Below are 17,931 nucleotides of genomic sequence, written 5' to 3'. Positions count from 1 at the left end.
TCTCTGGTCATGATGCATAGTTAGTTATGAAAATAACATAATGCCTTACAGTATGGATACTTCTCAGTGGAAATTAGTTAGAATAATTAATGTTCCAGGACGAATGTTTTTAAGAATAGTTTACAGGAGACAATCTGGGATGTAATTTATCTACTCCATGATAAATTCATATCATTATTTGCAAACAGCTTTCCGCATAAGCTAATCAGAAAGGACACTAAACAGCCAGGTAAAAAACCATCGATTACAAGAGATATTAAGGTATCGTGTGAAAATAAACAGGAAATGTATCTTCTGGTAAGAACCTGCAGTAGTTTCACACTACAAAAAATCTCACAATTGCTAAGAAAGGTTATTAAAAAAAATCAAATAACATGCACATGATGTCAGAAATCAGTACTTCCAACAACAGACTTAAAGCAATATGGAATTAAGTGTAGCAAAAGACAAGACAACCAGCCACAGATCAACACAACAGCACTATTGACCTGAATGGAAGGGCTACAAATGATGAGTCACACATAGCAAATGCATTAAACAATCATTTCTTAAACATAGTAAAAAGCTTAGGGACAAACAGTCCAAGGGCGAAATCACAGCATTATGTTGAAAATGTTAAGTCTCATAATATTCAATCATATGAATATATCACCAACTTCTCCTTCTGAAATTAAGAAAATTATACATTCTCTCAAAAATAAAAGCTCATCCGGTTTCGATGGTGTTTCCAATACAGCATGAAAAATTTGTTCCCATATGATATGCCCAGTCTTATTTGAAGTATGTACTGCATCACTAACTCAAGGCATCTTTACAGAGAGGCTGAAATATGCCATTACAAAACCCCTCTTTAAGAAAGTTGATAAGAGAGATGTCAATAATTACCGACCTGTTTCACTGCTGACATCGTTCTCAAAAATTTTTGAGATAGTGATGTATTCTACAATAGTATCCCACCTTAGCAATAATAATATCCCTAGCAAATCACAATTTGGGTTTCAGAAGGTTGCTCTACTGAGACTGCAGCTTACTTGTTCACCCATCAGATTTTACAAGCATTAAATAATCAAACAGCATCAGTTGGTATTTTCTGTGACCTCACTAAGGCACTTGACTGTGTGAATCACAGTACTTGCCTAGATAAAGTAACATTTTACGGGATTGATTGTATAGGCAACCAATGGATAATGTCATATTCAACCAAAAGAATGCAGAAAGTTGTACTTAGTAATTCAAGCAATATAGTCCAGGGACATAATTCTGATGGGGAGAAATCACATATGGGGTTCCCCAAGGTTCAATCTTCGGTCCATTACTGTTACTCATATATGTAAACAATCTTCTGTCTAGTATAAAACAAGCACAATAAGTTCTTGTTGCAGATGACACTAGTATCGTTATCAATCCAAGCAAAAGAAATGGTAAACAAAGTTCTTAAAGGTATCATTGATTGGTTCTCTGCAAATAGTCTCACCGTCAATTTTAGAAAGATCTAACATATTCAGTTTTGCATGTCTAGAAGTACTACACCAATGATAAGTGTAACATATGGTGAGGAAATATTAAATACAGTGGAAACTTCAAAGTTCTTAGGGATCCATACTGAAGAAAATTTAAACTGGAAAAACTACATTTTAGAACTCCTAAAACAATTTAGTTCACCCACATCTGTGCTCAGAATCATTGCAAGTCTTGGGGAGAGACCAATCAGTAAGCTGATGTATTTTGCATATTTCCATTCAATAATGTCGTAAGGTATAATGTTCTGGGGTAACTCATCTTTAAGAGAGAGAGACTTCATTGCACAAAAATGTGCTGTAAGAATATTATGTGGTGCTCACCCAAGATCATCTCGTAGACATCTGTTTAAGGAGTTGGGCATTCTGACTACTGCTTCACATTATATTTATTGCCTCGTGAAGTTTGTGTAAATAATCCACTACAGTTCTAGAGAAACAATGAGGCACATAATTACAATACCAGAAGGAAAAATGGCATTCATTACTCCCCATTAAGGTTGTCTTTAGCACAAAAAGGGGTGCACAATGCTGCAACAAAAATTTTTAATCATTTACCCAGTGATATAATAAGTCTGAGATACAGCAAAGTAAAATTTGATAACAAACTGTGAAACTTTCTATTTGACAACTCCATAGAAGAATTACTATTATTGTAATGTGTAAAAGGTGGTGGACAGAAATTACTAACTCACATCTGTGTGTATTTTTCCTCCTTTTAATAAAAAAAATAGAAATGTTCAGAATGTAACCATATGTACAAAATAATTTGCAATGTGAATCTATAACGACTTGTTCCACATTATTATGATATATTGTTGAAAATCCATGGAACATGTTACTAATTAACTAACTAGCCACAAAAACCCACAAGACATTTGGTAAAAGTGCACTTACAGTGTCGGCAGCTGCTGTGTTGAAATAATGTTGGTATAGTTCATGTGTTGAAAGATGGGAAGTGATTGCAATAAACTGTGCATCAGTTGCCAGCAGCCATTAGCCAATCAGAATGCTTGTTCACAATTTGCTATGGTTCATACATAAAGTTCACTAGTATTTTGTTCTATTAGGTTAGATTCAACCACAAAATCAGAATTTTCACCAAAATTGGAAATAAGACATACAAGTAGGTTACTGGAATGATGAATGTATATCTTGGTCTATGCTACAATCAACCTATTATGGCAGTCATACACTGAAGAGCCAAAGAAACTGATATACCGGCCTAATATCATGTAGGGCCCCCGCAAGCACGCAGAAGTGGCACAACACAACATGGCATGACCTTGACTAATGTCTGAAGTACTGCTCACGGGAATTGACATCATGGATACCGCAGGGCTGTTCAAACACCTGTAAGAGTACGAGGAGGTGCAGTACTCTTCTGAACAGCACATTACAAGGCATCCCAGATATGCTTCATGTCTGAGGAGTTTGGTGGGTAGTGGAAGTGTTTAAACTCAGAAGAGTGTTCCTGCAGCCACTCTGTAGCAATTCTGGGCATGAGGGATGTTGCATTGTCCTGATGGAATTGCCCAAGTGCGCTGGAATTCATAATGGGCGTGAATGGATGCAAGTGATCAGACAGGATGCTTATGCACGTGTCACCTGTCAGAGTCGTATCTAACCACATCAGGGGTCCCATATCACTCCAACTGCACATGCCCCACACCATTACAGAACTTCCACCAGCTTGAACAGTCTCCCCGCTGACATGCAGGGTCCTTGGATTCATGAGGTTGTCTCCATACCCGTACATGTCCATCCACTAGGTACAATTTTGAACGAGACTTGTCTGACCAGGCAACATGTTTCCAGTCCAATGTCAGTGTTGACGGGCCCAGGTGATGCATAAAGCTTTGTGTTGTGCAGTCATCAAGGGTATACGAGTGGGCCTTCAGCTCCAAAAGCCCATTTCGATGATGTTTCGTTGAATGGTCTGCACGCTGACATTTATTGAAGGCAAGATTTGATATTTTACCAAATTCCTCATATTCATGGAACACTTGTGAAATGGTTATGCGCCGACTATAACACCACGGTCAAACCCACTTAAATCTTGATAACCTGCCATTGTAGCAGCAGCAACCAATCTAACAACTGCATCAGACACTTGTTGCCTTATATAGGTTCTGCAATGTTACGCCCAAATATTTAATCGACGTGACTGTCTCAAGCGCTACACTACTAATGGAGTATTCAAACATTACAGGATTCTTTTTCCTATTCATCTGCATTAATTTACATTTATCTATATTTAGAGTTAGCTGCCATTCTTTACACCAATTACAAATCGTGTCCACGTCATCTTGTATCCTCCTACAGTCACTCAACGCCGACACCTTCCCGTACACCACAGCATCATCAGCCGCACATTGCTATCCACCCTTCCAAAAGATCATTTATGTAGATAGAAAACAACAGCGGACCTACCACACCTCCCTGGGGCACTCCAGATGATACCCTCACCTACGACGAACACTCACCATCGAGGACAACGTACTGGGTTCTATTACTTACGAAGTCTTCGAGCCACTCACATACTTGGGAACCAATCCCATATGCTCGTACCTTAGTTAGGAGTCTGCAGTGGGGCACCGAGTCAAACACTTTCCGGAAGTCAAGGAATATGGCATCCATCTGATACCCTTCATCCATGGTTCGCAAGATATCATGTGAAAAAAGGGCGAGTTGCGTTTCGCAGGAGCGATGCTTTCTAAAGCCGTGCTGATGCATGGACATTAACTTCTCTGTCTCAAGGAAATTCATTATATTCGAACTGAGAATATGTTCAAGAATCCTGCAACAAACCGATGTTAAGGATATTGGTCTGTAATTTTGAGGATCAGTCCTTCTACCCTTCTTATATATAGGCATCACCTGCACTTTTTTCCATTCGCTTGGAACTTTACGTTGGGCAAGAGATTCACGATAAATGCAAGCTAAGTACGGAGCCAATGCAGTAGAGCACTCTGTAAAACCGAATTGGAATCCCATCAGGACCTGGCGATTTATTTATTTTCAACCCATTCAGCTGCTTCACAACCCCAGGGATGTCTATCACTATGTCCTCCATACAGGAATCTGTACAAGACTCAAACGGCAGTATGTTTGTACGATCCTCCTGTGTGAAAGATTTCTCAAATCCTAAATTTGAAATTTCAGCTTTCGTTTTGCTGTCTTCCGTTGCCAGGCCAGACTGATCAGTGAGTGCCTGGATGGAAGCCTTCAACCCGCTTACCAATTTTACGTAAGACCAGAATTTCCTTGGGTTTTCAGCAAGATCTTTTGCTAAGGTATGATGGTGGTAGTGGTTGAATGCTTCACGCATTGCTCTTTTTACAGCAGCACGAATCTCTACTAACTTTTGCCTGTCCTCATTCTCCCGATCTTTCTTGTACCACAAGTGCAACTGCCTTTGGTTCCTGAGCATTCTCCGAATTGTACTGTTAAACCACGGTGGGTCTTTTCCGTCCGTAACCCACATTTTCAGCACATACTTGTCCAATGCGTGAGTTACAATGTGTTTAAAATTTGCCCATAATTCTACCACGTCCATCATGCCTACACTGGAAACATTACTTACTTCAAACTGTGAAGAAAGCTGCACTTGCATTAAGAGTACACTCTATTTCTGGAGGCCAAACGGTCACAAAGAAAGCTTATTTTGCATTCTATCATGCCATATGGAGTTCTCTCTTGTGGTAACTCTTTTCTTGCTCAGTAAAGTGTGATTAGAATCATTAGTTGAGTTGGTCTAACAGTCTCTTGATGCAAACCACTTAGCCAGCTGGGAATACTTACCACTGCTCACTGCTTCTCAACACATTTTTCTCATAACTGTTTCAATACAAAGAACTCCACTCTCTTCAAAAGCAACTCAGCAGTCCACATGCATGACACTAGATTTAAGACCGACATATTCCACTAATCAAAAAATTTGTCTGTAGTGCACTGATGTGCTAAGTATGTTCCAAGTATGACACCATTGAAGTGTGAAGATAATGTGTACTTTTAAGCATCAGTGTGATACTAAAGTAAAACCTATTTAAAAGTCTACTAAAAGTTGAATCCACCTGCTCCTTCCTCTAACCACAGCTTCCAAAATATCATGTGCAGAGTGCAAGTTGACATAGCACAACTGGCATTAATGGAACCCATGCTCACTGCTGTGAATAGGGTTATTTTATTCCAGGTAAGTCATTATGTTCAAAGTCAACATTTGTTCGAGATGTTTGCAACAAGTAGAGGTGAGTGTTACAGGATGGTAGTTTTGTAAGTCAGTTGTTACCTTTGTTGCTCTTCTCCAATCACTGATAAAACTCTGTGGATTCTATGTAAATTTGATATGAAAAGAAGTAACTCATATAGTTGTATGTAATAAGCCACGGATTTCACTGGAAATTGGGAATTTCAGATTTAGCAAATTCAGCTGCTTTTCATTTACATCATTCATTGTAGTGGTTGGTTGGTTAATTTGGGGGGAGGGGGGCGGGGGGACGACCAAACAGCAAGGTCGTCGGTCCCATTGGATTAGGGAAGGATGGGGAGAGAAGTCAGCCGTGCCCTCTCAAAGGAATGATCCCGGTATTTGTCTGAAGTGATTTAGGGAAATCACGGAAAACATAAGTCTGGATGGCTGAATGTGGATTTGAACCGTCATCCTCCAGAATGCGAGTCCAGTGTGCTAACCATTGTGCCACATCGCTCAGTCATTTTAGTGGTATGGCAACTGTATGCTAACAACTTCTGCTGACGTTTTTGAGGGAATATTTGTGGCAGAATTAACATTTGTCTGTTTCAGTTCTTGTATCAACATCTGTCTGGTCCACAATATCTGTGCCAGTGGCAAACTGCACATTTGTTCAAAATTGATAAAAGTTTTTGGAAGAGGTCTTACAATACGGTTTTGTTACAGCACCTACTGAAGGCTTTTTGCATTGTCATGCTGTGTGTTTTACATTTACTTCCACCTATTTGAAGTCTATTTCATTTCACAAAGTTGTCAGTGGATATCATATTGTCTGAATCAAAGAATGCTCAGTGCCTGGAATTTATCATCTGGTTTAACTGTGGCCCACCAAAATCAATATCCACCACTGTAACTGATAATAAAACAGATGTACAATTGTGAGACAGATATACAGCCACAGTCAGACTCATGTACTGTGTACAGTGATATTTGTCCAATATTCTACAAAACAAAAAAACTGCAGAAAGTAAGAAGTGTGGAAAAATTAACAGTTTACACTTTCTTTCCTGAAAGTAGAGACATTGACACAGCTTCATCTGGAGAAGGTAGAGCAATAACAAAAAAGTCCAAGACAGGAGTGCAAAGACAGGCTTGCACAATATGTATTTTTTCTCCTTTTAATCTGTCAATAAGTTTCACTATTCACAAATGTTGTGATCAGGAATTATTAATAATTACTGAAAATATGTGCAATTAGTTATTGTTACTTCACTTTCCTACTTATTAATGACAAGTAATGAACAGTTCATTAACAACTCAGAAGACATCAGTGCAGTGGCACACTGAATGATTTACAACCACTAAACTAAATTACGATCTTTACCTCCAACAGCAATGGCCCCTAACTGTAGCCATACAATGAATCAGGGTGTACGTTATGAATAGAACCACAACAGACATTTATACTTTGTGTCTACTGAAGATACCAGTAGGCTGATAAGTTTCATGTAGTGAATGGAAGGATTTTTATAGTAGCCTACGAGAGGTGCAGAAAAAGGTAATGTATTGTTAGCATAAAAATTGAAAACTTTTGTTGTTTGTGTTATTAAGACTTTGTTTATTACTCTTCAGCATTTTGTAAAATATATAGAGCATCATGTGGATGTAGGTTAATTGAGACATGAAAGATTAGTTTAAATTTTCACCACCACAGTAAGTGAGTGACAGTTCTACAACACACTGGTGAGTGTCTTTTTTTTCTCCAAATGTATTTACATTACCAAATTGTGGTTAGATTAAGACACGAGTAATTCTTAAAGTCACTGATAAAGAATGTTCCTGCAGACTATTCTTTCATGAACTGAACCCAACCATCATTATATCCCTGGGCAATCCCATCACACATTATAGAGAGCGTGGCCAACAATGCTCCACAAAGCATATAAGTAAGTTTTATTATTAATTACCCCCAATGACGCCCTTTTTACAAAGAAATTAACACATTTTTAGCGATTCTGGCTGCTGACAAAAAGGTGAACTGCAAAGAATTTTTTGTGGTTTCCTAACGTACTTTGAAATCATATCAATAAAATGATTTGAACTACTAGCAATTTACATGTCTGAAAACAGGTGGAATACAATAAGATAAAAAATCATAATAAAGAAAGATAATGAAGAAAATAAGAACAAAAAGCAGGTGTGGCATTAGTGCCGTTTCAAGAACTAACAAGACACTGCAGAGTTGGTCAATGAAAAATTCTCCAAAGTTCATCCTCTATATACCAAAATGAGACATACTTACATTTGTAGAAGTACTTCATATAGCACAACACCATCAACCAGTTCTTCATAATTGGGAACTCGTCCTTCATTTTCAAGACATGAGTAAAACTGTAAACAAAATAAGTTGATTACCTAACAAAATGGCTAAAAATAGCATTATTCTGAAATGTTGATTTATTATCTATCCAAAAATATGTCTCCTCTTTATCTCTAAACACTAGAAATATGTACATTTTGATACTAATCATCTTATTCAATGAAAAACACAGTACAAGTTCTGTAGTGGACCCTCTTGGATTTTTCATACTTTATATGACATGCATCAAAATACTCATTGGAGAATTCTTAATTATCTAAGGTCGGTTTCCTGAATTTATCTTGCAGTTTTAGTTTCAATTATGAAAAGTGCATAAAATATGGCACCAACATTAACATGCTGCACTACAGATCAGTCTGTTAGCAAAACCTTTATTTTGCAACAGCTGCTGTGAGCTGTCAAGCTGCAGTACTTAAGATTACAGTTACCAACGTGCCACATGTGACACTGTAACTTATTTATGTGGATTCATTCCCAACATAACTATGGAATGTGTCCGGTTTTGTATGTGCAGAGTAAAAATATTCGATAATCGCAATATGTGACATCTTGCGTATTCCTGAAAATGACTTAGCCTATGGTCAAAACACACAATTTGAATAGAGAACATTTACACCCAGTTTACTGTAATGTATTCACCTATTCTGGCAATCTCCTGACACATGATCAGGGTAGTGAGTATTATATTCAAATGTTTTATGTTATATTTTCTGACTTTTTCCACATCCATGAGAATCGTCTCATTTTTGGGTCTATGGAACAAAAACTGAATCTAATCTAAGTATCTACAGGATGTGGATCCTCACAAAGAAAATTAATGGCCTTTATTTTGCGTTCACATTCAATGGCATCCCCAATTCACTACCATATCACCACCTTGCAACCTAGATAGTTTATCAGCATAATCAAATTTTCAAGCACACTCTAGCCAAAAATTCTTCAGTCTCAGTCAGACATGAATGTTAATCAACAGGCATAGATTATTATATCACAAATTACTCAGTTCCAAAAAGAAACTTGCTGGGTTATAGAGGAATGTTCAACACCAGTTGTTGGCTTTGACCAATGACATAGGAAATGTGTGACAAATGCCATAAACAATGCGGGTACTGTAATGTGATGTTATTGGCAATCTTTTGAAACAGAGTAAACTATAGATCAGTCTGTGAGCATGGCCAGGTTTTTTAGTATCACATTTGTTTCAGTCCCCACACAATTAAACAGTAACCTTACAACCTACCCCAGACCTCACGCAAAGCTACAGATCACTCTTTGGCTTCACCAACTCCCAATCAAACTATTACCTTCCAACCTAACCTATACCTCAAGCTACACAACAGATTAACCTGTCACCACAATCAGTCTTTCTTTGTGTTGGCTTCAGCAGCTAACAACAATACTGTGAATATATTCACGTTAAAGTTACACAACAGTAGCCATTAGCATCACTTTGCAGCACTGGCCGAAGCTGACTACTCCTGTCAAACATTCCTCTTGACCCCATGTTGTATACTACAGCATGTCACCCAGTTACCAAAAAGCTTTGGTAACATTTTAACACACGTTCTGTGTTTGATTACAGCAAAAAGGAGAACATCTAATTCTGTGGAGTGACACCAAGAGTTACTACCAGGGAAAAAAACAGCTTTTGTAAACTGTTTTTGGCTCATTCCATGTCAATTCAACCAATTTGAGAAAATGTTCCAGCTGATAGTCTCAGATTTGGCTGAAATTTAGCACACCAATGCTACCAAGTGTGGAACACTCATGTACAAAATTTTAAGTTCTCCTGCCAATTAGTTCCAGAATTATGGCTTGTGAAAGAAGGTGGCATGACCCGGAAATTGCAACCCGCATCTGGCAATCTATATTCAGACCCAACTTCAGGTCTTAAAACTTTGGAACTATTCCACAGAATCCAGTGAAATTTTGACAACCCAGTAACATCCACTTAGAGAACACACTCTATGAATCAAAACACCAGCAACATATTTCTGAGGGAAAATAAAAAATTCCAAAATGTGATTTAAAAAATGTAATATGTTAAAAGGTACATATTGTAGGTGCCCTCTATGCCAAATATAATTCACTCAAAAAGGGTATACATTTTTTTGTGGTAAGCTTAATGTGGCCTAAACACACACAGAATTCATCTTGTCCATATCAGTCATACAGAGTTACATGCACACAAAAATACAAAAATTTGAAAAATTACCTGAAAAACATGGATTTTCTAAGTGTGGTAGCACAAAAGTGACAAGTGATATCCAAGCCAAATTTCACACCCTGCATAAGTAGACCATAATATAATATGTGGCAAAATTTCAACTTGTTATTGCAAGGCATTTGTGTACAATAAATGTTGACAGAGATGTATTTGGTTACGTTTCTTTTAACACAATTTAGCAAGTAATAGTGATGATGCAGACAGCTTATTTCAGATAAAGCTGCAGCAATTGTTGGGAACCATTAGGCAACAGAAAGTTAAACAATGGTAGTTTTCAGGGACAGAATGAGTCATTGTTAGGCAGGAACAACAAAGGAAACAAGCAACAATTACAGGTTACTCATGTTTTTAAGATTCTAGGTCAGACTGGTCATTACTGTTGTGGAAAGTCAGTATGGAGGCAGAAGTGTACTAGCGGTGCTTCTGTTCAAACAAGTTGCAGTATTGGTAGAGCACAAGCATCTGAATCTCATAAAACAACATATGGAACAAAATGTGGCATTCGCTTTGTACTGTATGATCTGGATGAATCGGACCAAGATTTGTTGCTATGGAGATCTGGAATACACCCTGTGGGCACAAGAAGTACAGTTCCAGGAAACTTTAGTGTTTGTTATCATCATATGAAAGTGTTTCTGGATAAGTATTCTTTCCTACAAAGAAGTTGTTTTGATCCATTTCGGATTCACAAGAAGACAGTGAAGTGTAGCCTCAGAGAAATTGATATAAAATCAGTACTGAATGTGAATCAGTGTATGGGACTTAACATGAAACCAGGACAAAAGTTATGTTCCAGGTGTGTTACACTGCTAAAAAATGAATAATATTCTGATAATTTACATGACAGTGATGAAGAGTATCAGCCACCTACAGCCACAGCGGATGAGCAATTAAATACTTCAGTGACTGCTCTTGGTTTGTCTCCCATGAAGACACACAAAGTTGGGAAGAGAGACAGGCCTAGCTATGGTAGAGGAAAACTACAAGAAGCTCAAATGGAATTAAAACACAAAATAGCTTACACACTAATGGTGGAAGATGAAGAACTATCTGCTCCAAAGGAACAGAAGTCATGCCAGAAATGCTGTGATTTGGACAAAATTGTGCATGATTTGAAAGGAAAATGTGCCATATCCACACGCCAGAAAAATGTAGTTATTCTTACCCTTGCACCTTCCAGCTGGTCTATTGACTACACTGTAAAGGAATTCAATGTTTCTACATATACGGTAAAGTAAGCTAGGAAAATAAAAGCAACACAAGGAGTGCTTCCACAACTTCAGCAGGCTCAGGGTAAGCAATTGAGTTCAAAAATAAAGGTGCTAGTGTCGGAGTTTTATGAAAATAGTGACTACAGCTGAATAATGCCTGGAAAAAAAACTATGTAACGGTGAAAATGGGAAATGTACGTGTCAGAACTATACGTAGAATTCAAGGAAAAGTATCCCAATACCAAAGTAGGTTTATCATCTTTTTTCAATCTTCGGCCAAAATGGGTTGTGCCAGTTAAGTGCAAGAGGCACACACAATGTTTGTGTATGTGAGACCATCAAAATGCTAAGCTGATGTTTGTTGCTATAACGGATTCTGGTCTGGATTACAAAGGTGCAATGAAGCTGCTATTGTGTGACATCAGTTCCTACCAGTGCATGATACACAGGTGTGAAAAGTGTCCTGGTAAGGCAAATCTTGCAGAACACATGAATAACAAACTGTACGGTGCACTCCTTACGGATGAGGAACTTGTTTCTTATGAACAATGGACACACATGGATCGCACAAGTCTTGAAACAAAGCAAAGTACAGTGGAAGATTTTGCTGAAATGTGTCGTCAAAAAACGGACAAACTGACCACACGCAGCTTCACAGCAACAGCACAATCGGCTTATCTCCAGTTTTGTAAGGATAATTTGCAACAAGATGAAATTATAGTAATACTAGACTTTTCTCAATATTATGCATTTATAGTTCAAGATGCCATCCAAGGATATATTGGGACAACAGTCAGGCAACTCTCCAGCCATTTGCAATTTACTATAGAGGTGAATCAGGTGATGTGTCTGTCATGAATCTGTGCGTTTTTAGTGACTGTTTAATTCATGATGCCATTGCAGTTCATGTTCACATTCGCACTGTCATGGCATATGTGCAAAACAAGCTGCCTCACATACATTTTGCAAAATACTTCAGTGATGGGGCAGCTATTCAGTACAAAAACTGTAAAAATCTCAAAAATTTATGCATGTATTACCATGATTTTCAGATTCACGCAGAATGGAATTTTTTCGCAACAAGTCATGGCAAAAATGTATATGATGGTATTGGTGCTACCATCAAGTGCATAGCATCACGAACTAATCTGCAGCACCCTACAGAAGGTCACATTCTAACACCTCTTCAATTATTTATCTGGGTACAGAAAAATATCTCTGGCATACAATCATTCTATGTTTCGAAAGCTGAGGTGAAATCAGTCGAAGAGTTGCTAAAAAGCAGACTAGAACACGTTAAAACTGCTGCAGGCACAAGGAGCCATGATCACTTCTCTCCAGCGGACTCTGACAATGTGCAGATGAGCAGACTGTCCAGTTATAACTATAGGTTCATGCACAACATGTGTCTTCACAGTGTGTCTGACTCAGGATTCAGAAGCAAAAGCACCAATATATAACCAGGTTGCAATGTTATTGCTGTTTATGATGACAAATGGTACTTAGGATATGTTGCAGAGTGCTGTGAAGCAGAAGCTGATGTATTTGTGAAATTCATGGCACCAGCAGGATCAGAAAGATCTTTTCATTGGCCACGTTTGGCAGACAGGTGTTGGATTCCTTTTGAACGTATTCTTATGACAGTTCCAGTTACTACCACAGTGTCAGGAAGACAGTACAATTTGCCACTCAATGTACAGAGTACAGTAGCTAAAGCGTGGGAGAACTTCTGTTCGAAGCACAATCTACTGGTTTTTAACAGTTAAGGTGCAGTAAACATTAATGATAGGTTGTGTTAATCTGTCTACAGGGTGTTACAAGAAGGTACGGCCAAACTTTCAGGAAACATTCCTCACACACAAAGAAAGAAAATATGTTATGTGGACATGTGTCCGGAAACGCTTACTTTCCATGTTAGAGCTCATTTTATTACTTCTCTTCAAGTCACATTAATCATGGAATGGAAACACACAGCAACAGAACGTACCAGCGTGACTTCAAACACTTTGTTACAGGAAATGTTCAAAATGTCCTCTGTTAGCGAGGATACATGCATCCACCCTCCATCGCACGGAATCCCTGATGCAGCCCTGGAGAATGGCATATTGTATCACAGCCATCCACAATACGAGTGCGAAGAGCCTCTACATTTGGTACCGGGGTTGCGTAGACAAGAGCTTTCAAATGCCCCCATAATTGAAAGTCAAGAGGGTTGACGTCAGGAGAGCGTGGAGGCCATGGAATTGGTCCACCTCTACCAACCCATCGGTCACCGAACCTGTTGTTGAGAAGCGTACAAACACTTCGACTGAAATGTGCAGGAGCTCCATCGTGCATGAACCACATGTTGTGTCGTACTTGTTCTAGCAGCATAGGTAGAGTGTCCCGTATGAAATCATGATAACATGCTCCATTGAGCGTAGGTGGAAGAACGTACTGACGAAACTAAAATGAGCTCTACCATGGAAATTAAGCGTTTCCGGACACATGTCCACATAACATCTTTTCTTTATTTGTGCGTGAGGAATGTTTCCTGAAAGTTTGGCCGTACCTTTTTGTAACACCCTGTATATGTTGTTGCTTAGTGACTAAACAATTGTGGGAGAGGATAAGAAGAGGCAGAACAGTTTACGATATGTTTTTACAAAATTGTGTTGTGGAACAATGGCCACATCACCAAATACATCTGTCAACTTCCATTGTACACAGATGTCTTGTAATAACATGCTGAAATTTTGAGATATATATCATTACAGTCTACTTATGCCCGTGCGAAATTTGGCTTTGATATCACTTGTCCCTTTTGTGCTACCACACTTAGAAAATCCATGTTTTTCAGGTAATTTTTCAAATTTTTGTATTCTCGTGTGCATGTAACTCAGTTTCTGTGACTGATATGGACATGATGAGTTCTGTGTGTGTTTAGGCCACATTAAGCTTTTAACATATTACATTTTTTAAATCACATTTTGGAATTTTTTATTTTCCCTCAGAAATATGTTGTTAGTATTTTGATTCATGGAGTGTGTTCTCTAAATGGATGTTACTGGGTTGTAAAAATTTCACTGGACAGTGTGGAATAGTTCCAAAGTTATTAAGACCTGAAGTTGGGTCTGAAGATAGATTGCCAGATGCGGGTTGCAATTTCTGGGTCACACCACCTTCTTTCACAAGTCATAATTCTGGAACTAATTCGCAGGGGAAACTAATACTTTGTACACGAGTGTTCCACACACTGTAGAATTAGTGTACTGAATTTTAGTCAAATCTGAGACTATGAGCTGGAGCACCTGGCTGAACTGACATAGAATGACCCTTTTGCAAGGTACAGTGGTATTGCAGTTTGCCACATCTGCAGCAGTGCAGACTTGAGTGTTATTCTTAGTCTCACATACTCAGTTCTATGAATTTGACTTGCACTTTGATACACCACCTCCGAGTCTGCTCCAACTCTTCAACACAAAATGACATCTGTCATCTTGTGCTAGCTGTATCTACATGCTGAAGCTGATACCCAAACTGCAAACTTTTTGAGAAAAACAGCTCACAAATTTTTTGTCATTGCCCCAAGCACCGCTCTCTGCAGAAATCTTTTTCTCAATGGACAATGCAGGTCCTCTGCAAAGAATCAAGAAAAGTTGGACAAACAGCAGTTACTAAATTGCAAAATTTTCCTGGTCCCTAGGCTCCCTCGTTGGTAGAAGTCTGAAGACTTTGGGCAGCAGGGGATCTGTGCCCGGCCACTACCAAGATCACAGATTTAATAATATCAATTTTGAGTGCAGCTTTTTGTAACCATTATGGTATGTGGTGAATGTGAAGCTGAGCTGTCAGGTTTGTTTGTTTCAAAATATGTCATGAAGCAAATCGAGGCCCACCACATGAGATACCTACAATTCCTTGGAGAAACTTCATTAGAAAACAGTCACAGAAAATAATCAACAGTATCATCTAACACTGCTTTTTCAGAACTGATACAAAATATGTACCAGTAAGTATCATTATTGAAAATTAACATCTCCCAAAACATTTAAGCATTTGTTCCTTCTGTGTATCATTCAGCATTTGTATAGATACGGGACGCACAGTGTATGTGTAGTACCACTATAGAATAAGGTGCGCACTGCTCGTTCCCCCTACAGCAGTCGATGTGTTGATTGTGACCTTTTTCCGTATTCCTTGGACCATCTCTCCCCTTCCCCATGCCATCTGTAAATAATCAGTAAAAGTTGGGCAAACAGAAGACATATGCATCATATCACTTAAATCCACCATCTTTTCTTCCATTTCATTTACTGCAGCTTTCTTGGTCTCAAAATATGTTCCAGTCATAGGCCGAATTCAAAGTTAATTTGTAAGGTTCTGAGGAAGCTTATCCAAACAACACTCATTTTCTTATACCATATGAAGATTTCGACACAGCTGTTCCATAGCCTCTACCTGGAAAACATGCCACAAATAATTACTCAATTCTGCAGTGGTGTGCTGAATGTGTATATGCACGCCCTTCTTATGAATACCAACAAAACATCAGTATAATAACAAATGTTTTTAATCTGCATAAATAAGAGGCACAGTCACTACTGCAATTGCTACAGCACATGCCCCCACACATCACAACGTGCTTCCACATTTAATATAAAGCACATGTAAATATAATCATCCAAGTACTCTGTGATGATTAAAGTTGCAAATGACAAGACGCAGAGTTTCAGATACACAGCCAAATTCCTGTCAGAAAAGTTCCTAGCATAAGCTTTGTGAGTTTACCTTATTTACTGTCACTAACACATGTACAGGAAAGATTAAATGGGCCAGTAAATGAGTAACAATGATAAGACATATTAACCATACTATAAGAAGCATAAACTAACCCACTTCACTAGCGGTGCCGACATGAATTCCTCCAGCTCTACTGATGTAGCCATGGCGGGGAATTTTATTCATGTGCTGTTTCTCCTACACGTGAGAACTGTGAAGAATCAGTCTTGATAGCAGTAGTCTTGATATCATTATGTTACAAGACTCAGCACACTGCAAATTTACGTATTCTCACAAAACAAAAGAAATTGCATTAGATCTTCTCGGGCTTAACGCCCGTAAGCATTTCCAGTCTCAATTCAATAACACACTACTGAGTTACTCGTATCACATGTTCATCGGGAAGAAAATTACACTGTTCTCAATTCCTACATTGTATTACAATGGTCCAACTTGACAGCTTTATTACTGTAGCACCCTCATTGTTAGTTCTTTCGAAAAGCCGTCTAGACAGTAGTTCCTACTGCTTCAAAACACACATACACTACACCTGCTACTGCCATAATACTAATGTATTTCCTATCCATATGAACAACTGACAACTGCAAACATCAACAACAACAGTTTCCGCAGTTGACAACAAACCAGTCACTTTTCCGGTATTATCGATGTGTAGCAATCGATGATTATATCGGACGTTTAATAATAATAATAAAGTACAGATTCTATATCCACATAAGAATAAACGACACGTTTTGTAGAGTTGGACGTATGCATTACAATTTAGCAAATACAGGTTACATGAAAGACTTAAAAAATTAATATGTCGTATTTTGGTTGCCTGTAGATGAAATACGTAACTCCCACAACAAAGCAAGGACAACGAGCATAATTATAAAAAGAAAGACTGGGAAATGAATGGATTGTGTGGCTAATACATAAATATTATGACAGCATGGTATAAAATAATAGTGTTCTTAAGACCTTCAACAATCATTGTTTGACATGAAAGAGAAAACAGGGTGCAAAGGTTTCGTGAAAGAGGCTATAGACACTTCATAGAAACCTCGATCCATCAAAATCACTCATCTGTGTATTACTGATTTCACAGTTTCTAAAGTCAAACTGACAAAGAAATCATAAACAAAAAATCCAGAGGGTAAAATTTAATAACTAAATGACATCACTCAAACACTCCTATGAGATTCCATGTGCACTGTAGCAGGGTGTCATATAATCAAGTCAGATCGAGTTTGACAAGAAATATTCAGGGCTAGGAACAAGCGAGGGAGGTAACACAATTGTTAGTACTTTAGACTCATATTTAGGAAGCCGACTGTTCAAATCCCCGGTCAGCCACCGAGGTTTAAGTTCTCCACTATTTCTCTAAATTGCTCCAGGGGATAAGCTGGAATGGATCATTTGTGAAGGGTGCAGGCAATTTCCTTCTTCATTATTCCCTACTCCGAACTTCTTCCTCTGTCTCTGAGTGATTTCACTGTCGATGGGTCGTTAAATTTTCCTTCATTGCTCCCGGTCTCGTGATGGTTCTGTAGTTTCCACATTAGTATTATATGAATACATCTCAGTCCAGTATCTGCCTTCTCTACAACAGTTCAATAGCTCTTTCTATTCTTTGTAGT

The 17,931-nt window shown here is 38.3% G+C and overlaps 1 protein-coding gene across 1 annotated transcript in view; it reads right to left on the bottom strand.

The window, feature by feature from the left end:
• The window catches only part of LOC124721892 (protein Daple), a 181,339-nt gene extending 164,409 nt beyond the window's left edge, over positions 1 to 16,930 (bottom strand). The window contains exons 1-2 of the mRNA XM_047247044.1: positions 16,402 to 16,930; positions 8,012 to 8,100 (exon numbers count right to left, since the gene is read on the bottom strand). Of these exons, the coding sequence (XP_047103000.1) occupies positions 8,012 to 8,100; positions 16,402 to 16,455 (143 nt within the window). The 5' untranslated portion in view covers positions 16,456 to 16,930. The remainder of the gene's footprint in view (positions 1 to 8,011; positions 8,101 to 16,401) is intronic.
• Positions 16,931 to 17,931: the final 1,001 nt, after the last annotated feature.

This window comes from Schistocerca piceifrons, chromosome X (genome assembly GCF_021461385.2).
Source record: "Schistocerca piceifrons isolate TAMUIC-IGC-003096 chromosome X, iqSchPice1.1, whole genome shotgun sequence".
NCBI lineage: Eukaryota > Metazoa > Arthropoda > Insecta > Orthoptera > Acrididae > Schistocerca > Schistocerca piceifrons.
Note: the sequence above shows the minus strand (reverse complement) of the source record. Positions and strands in the feature narration are given on the sequence as shown.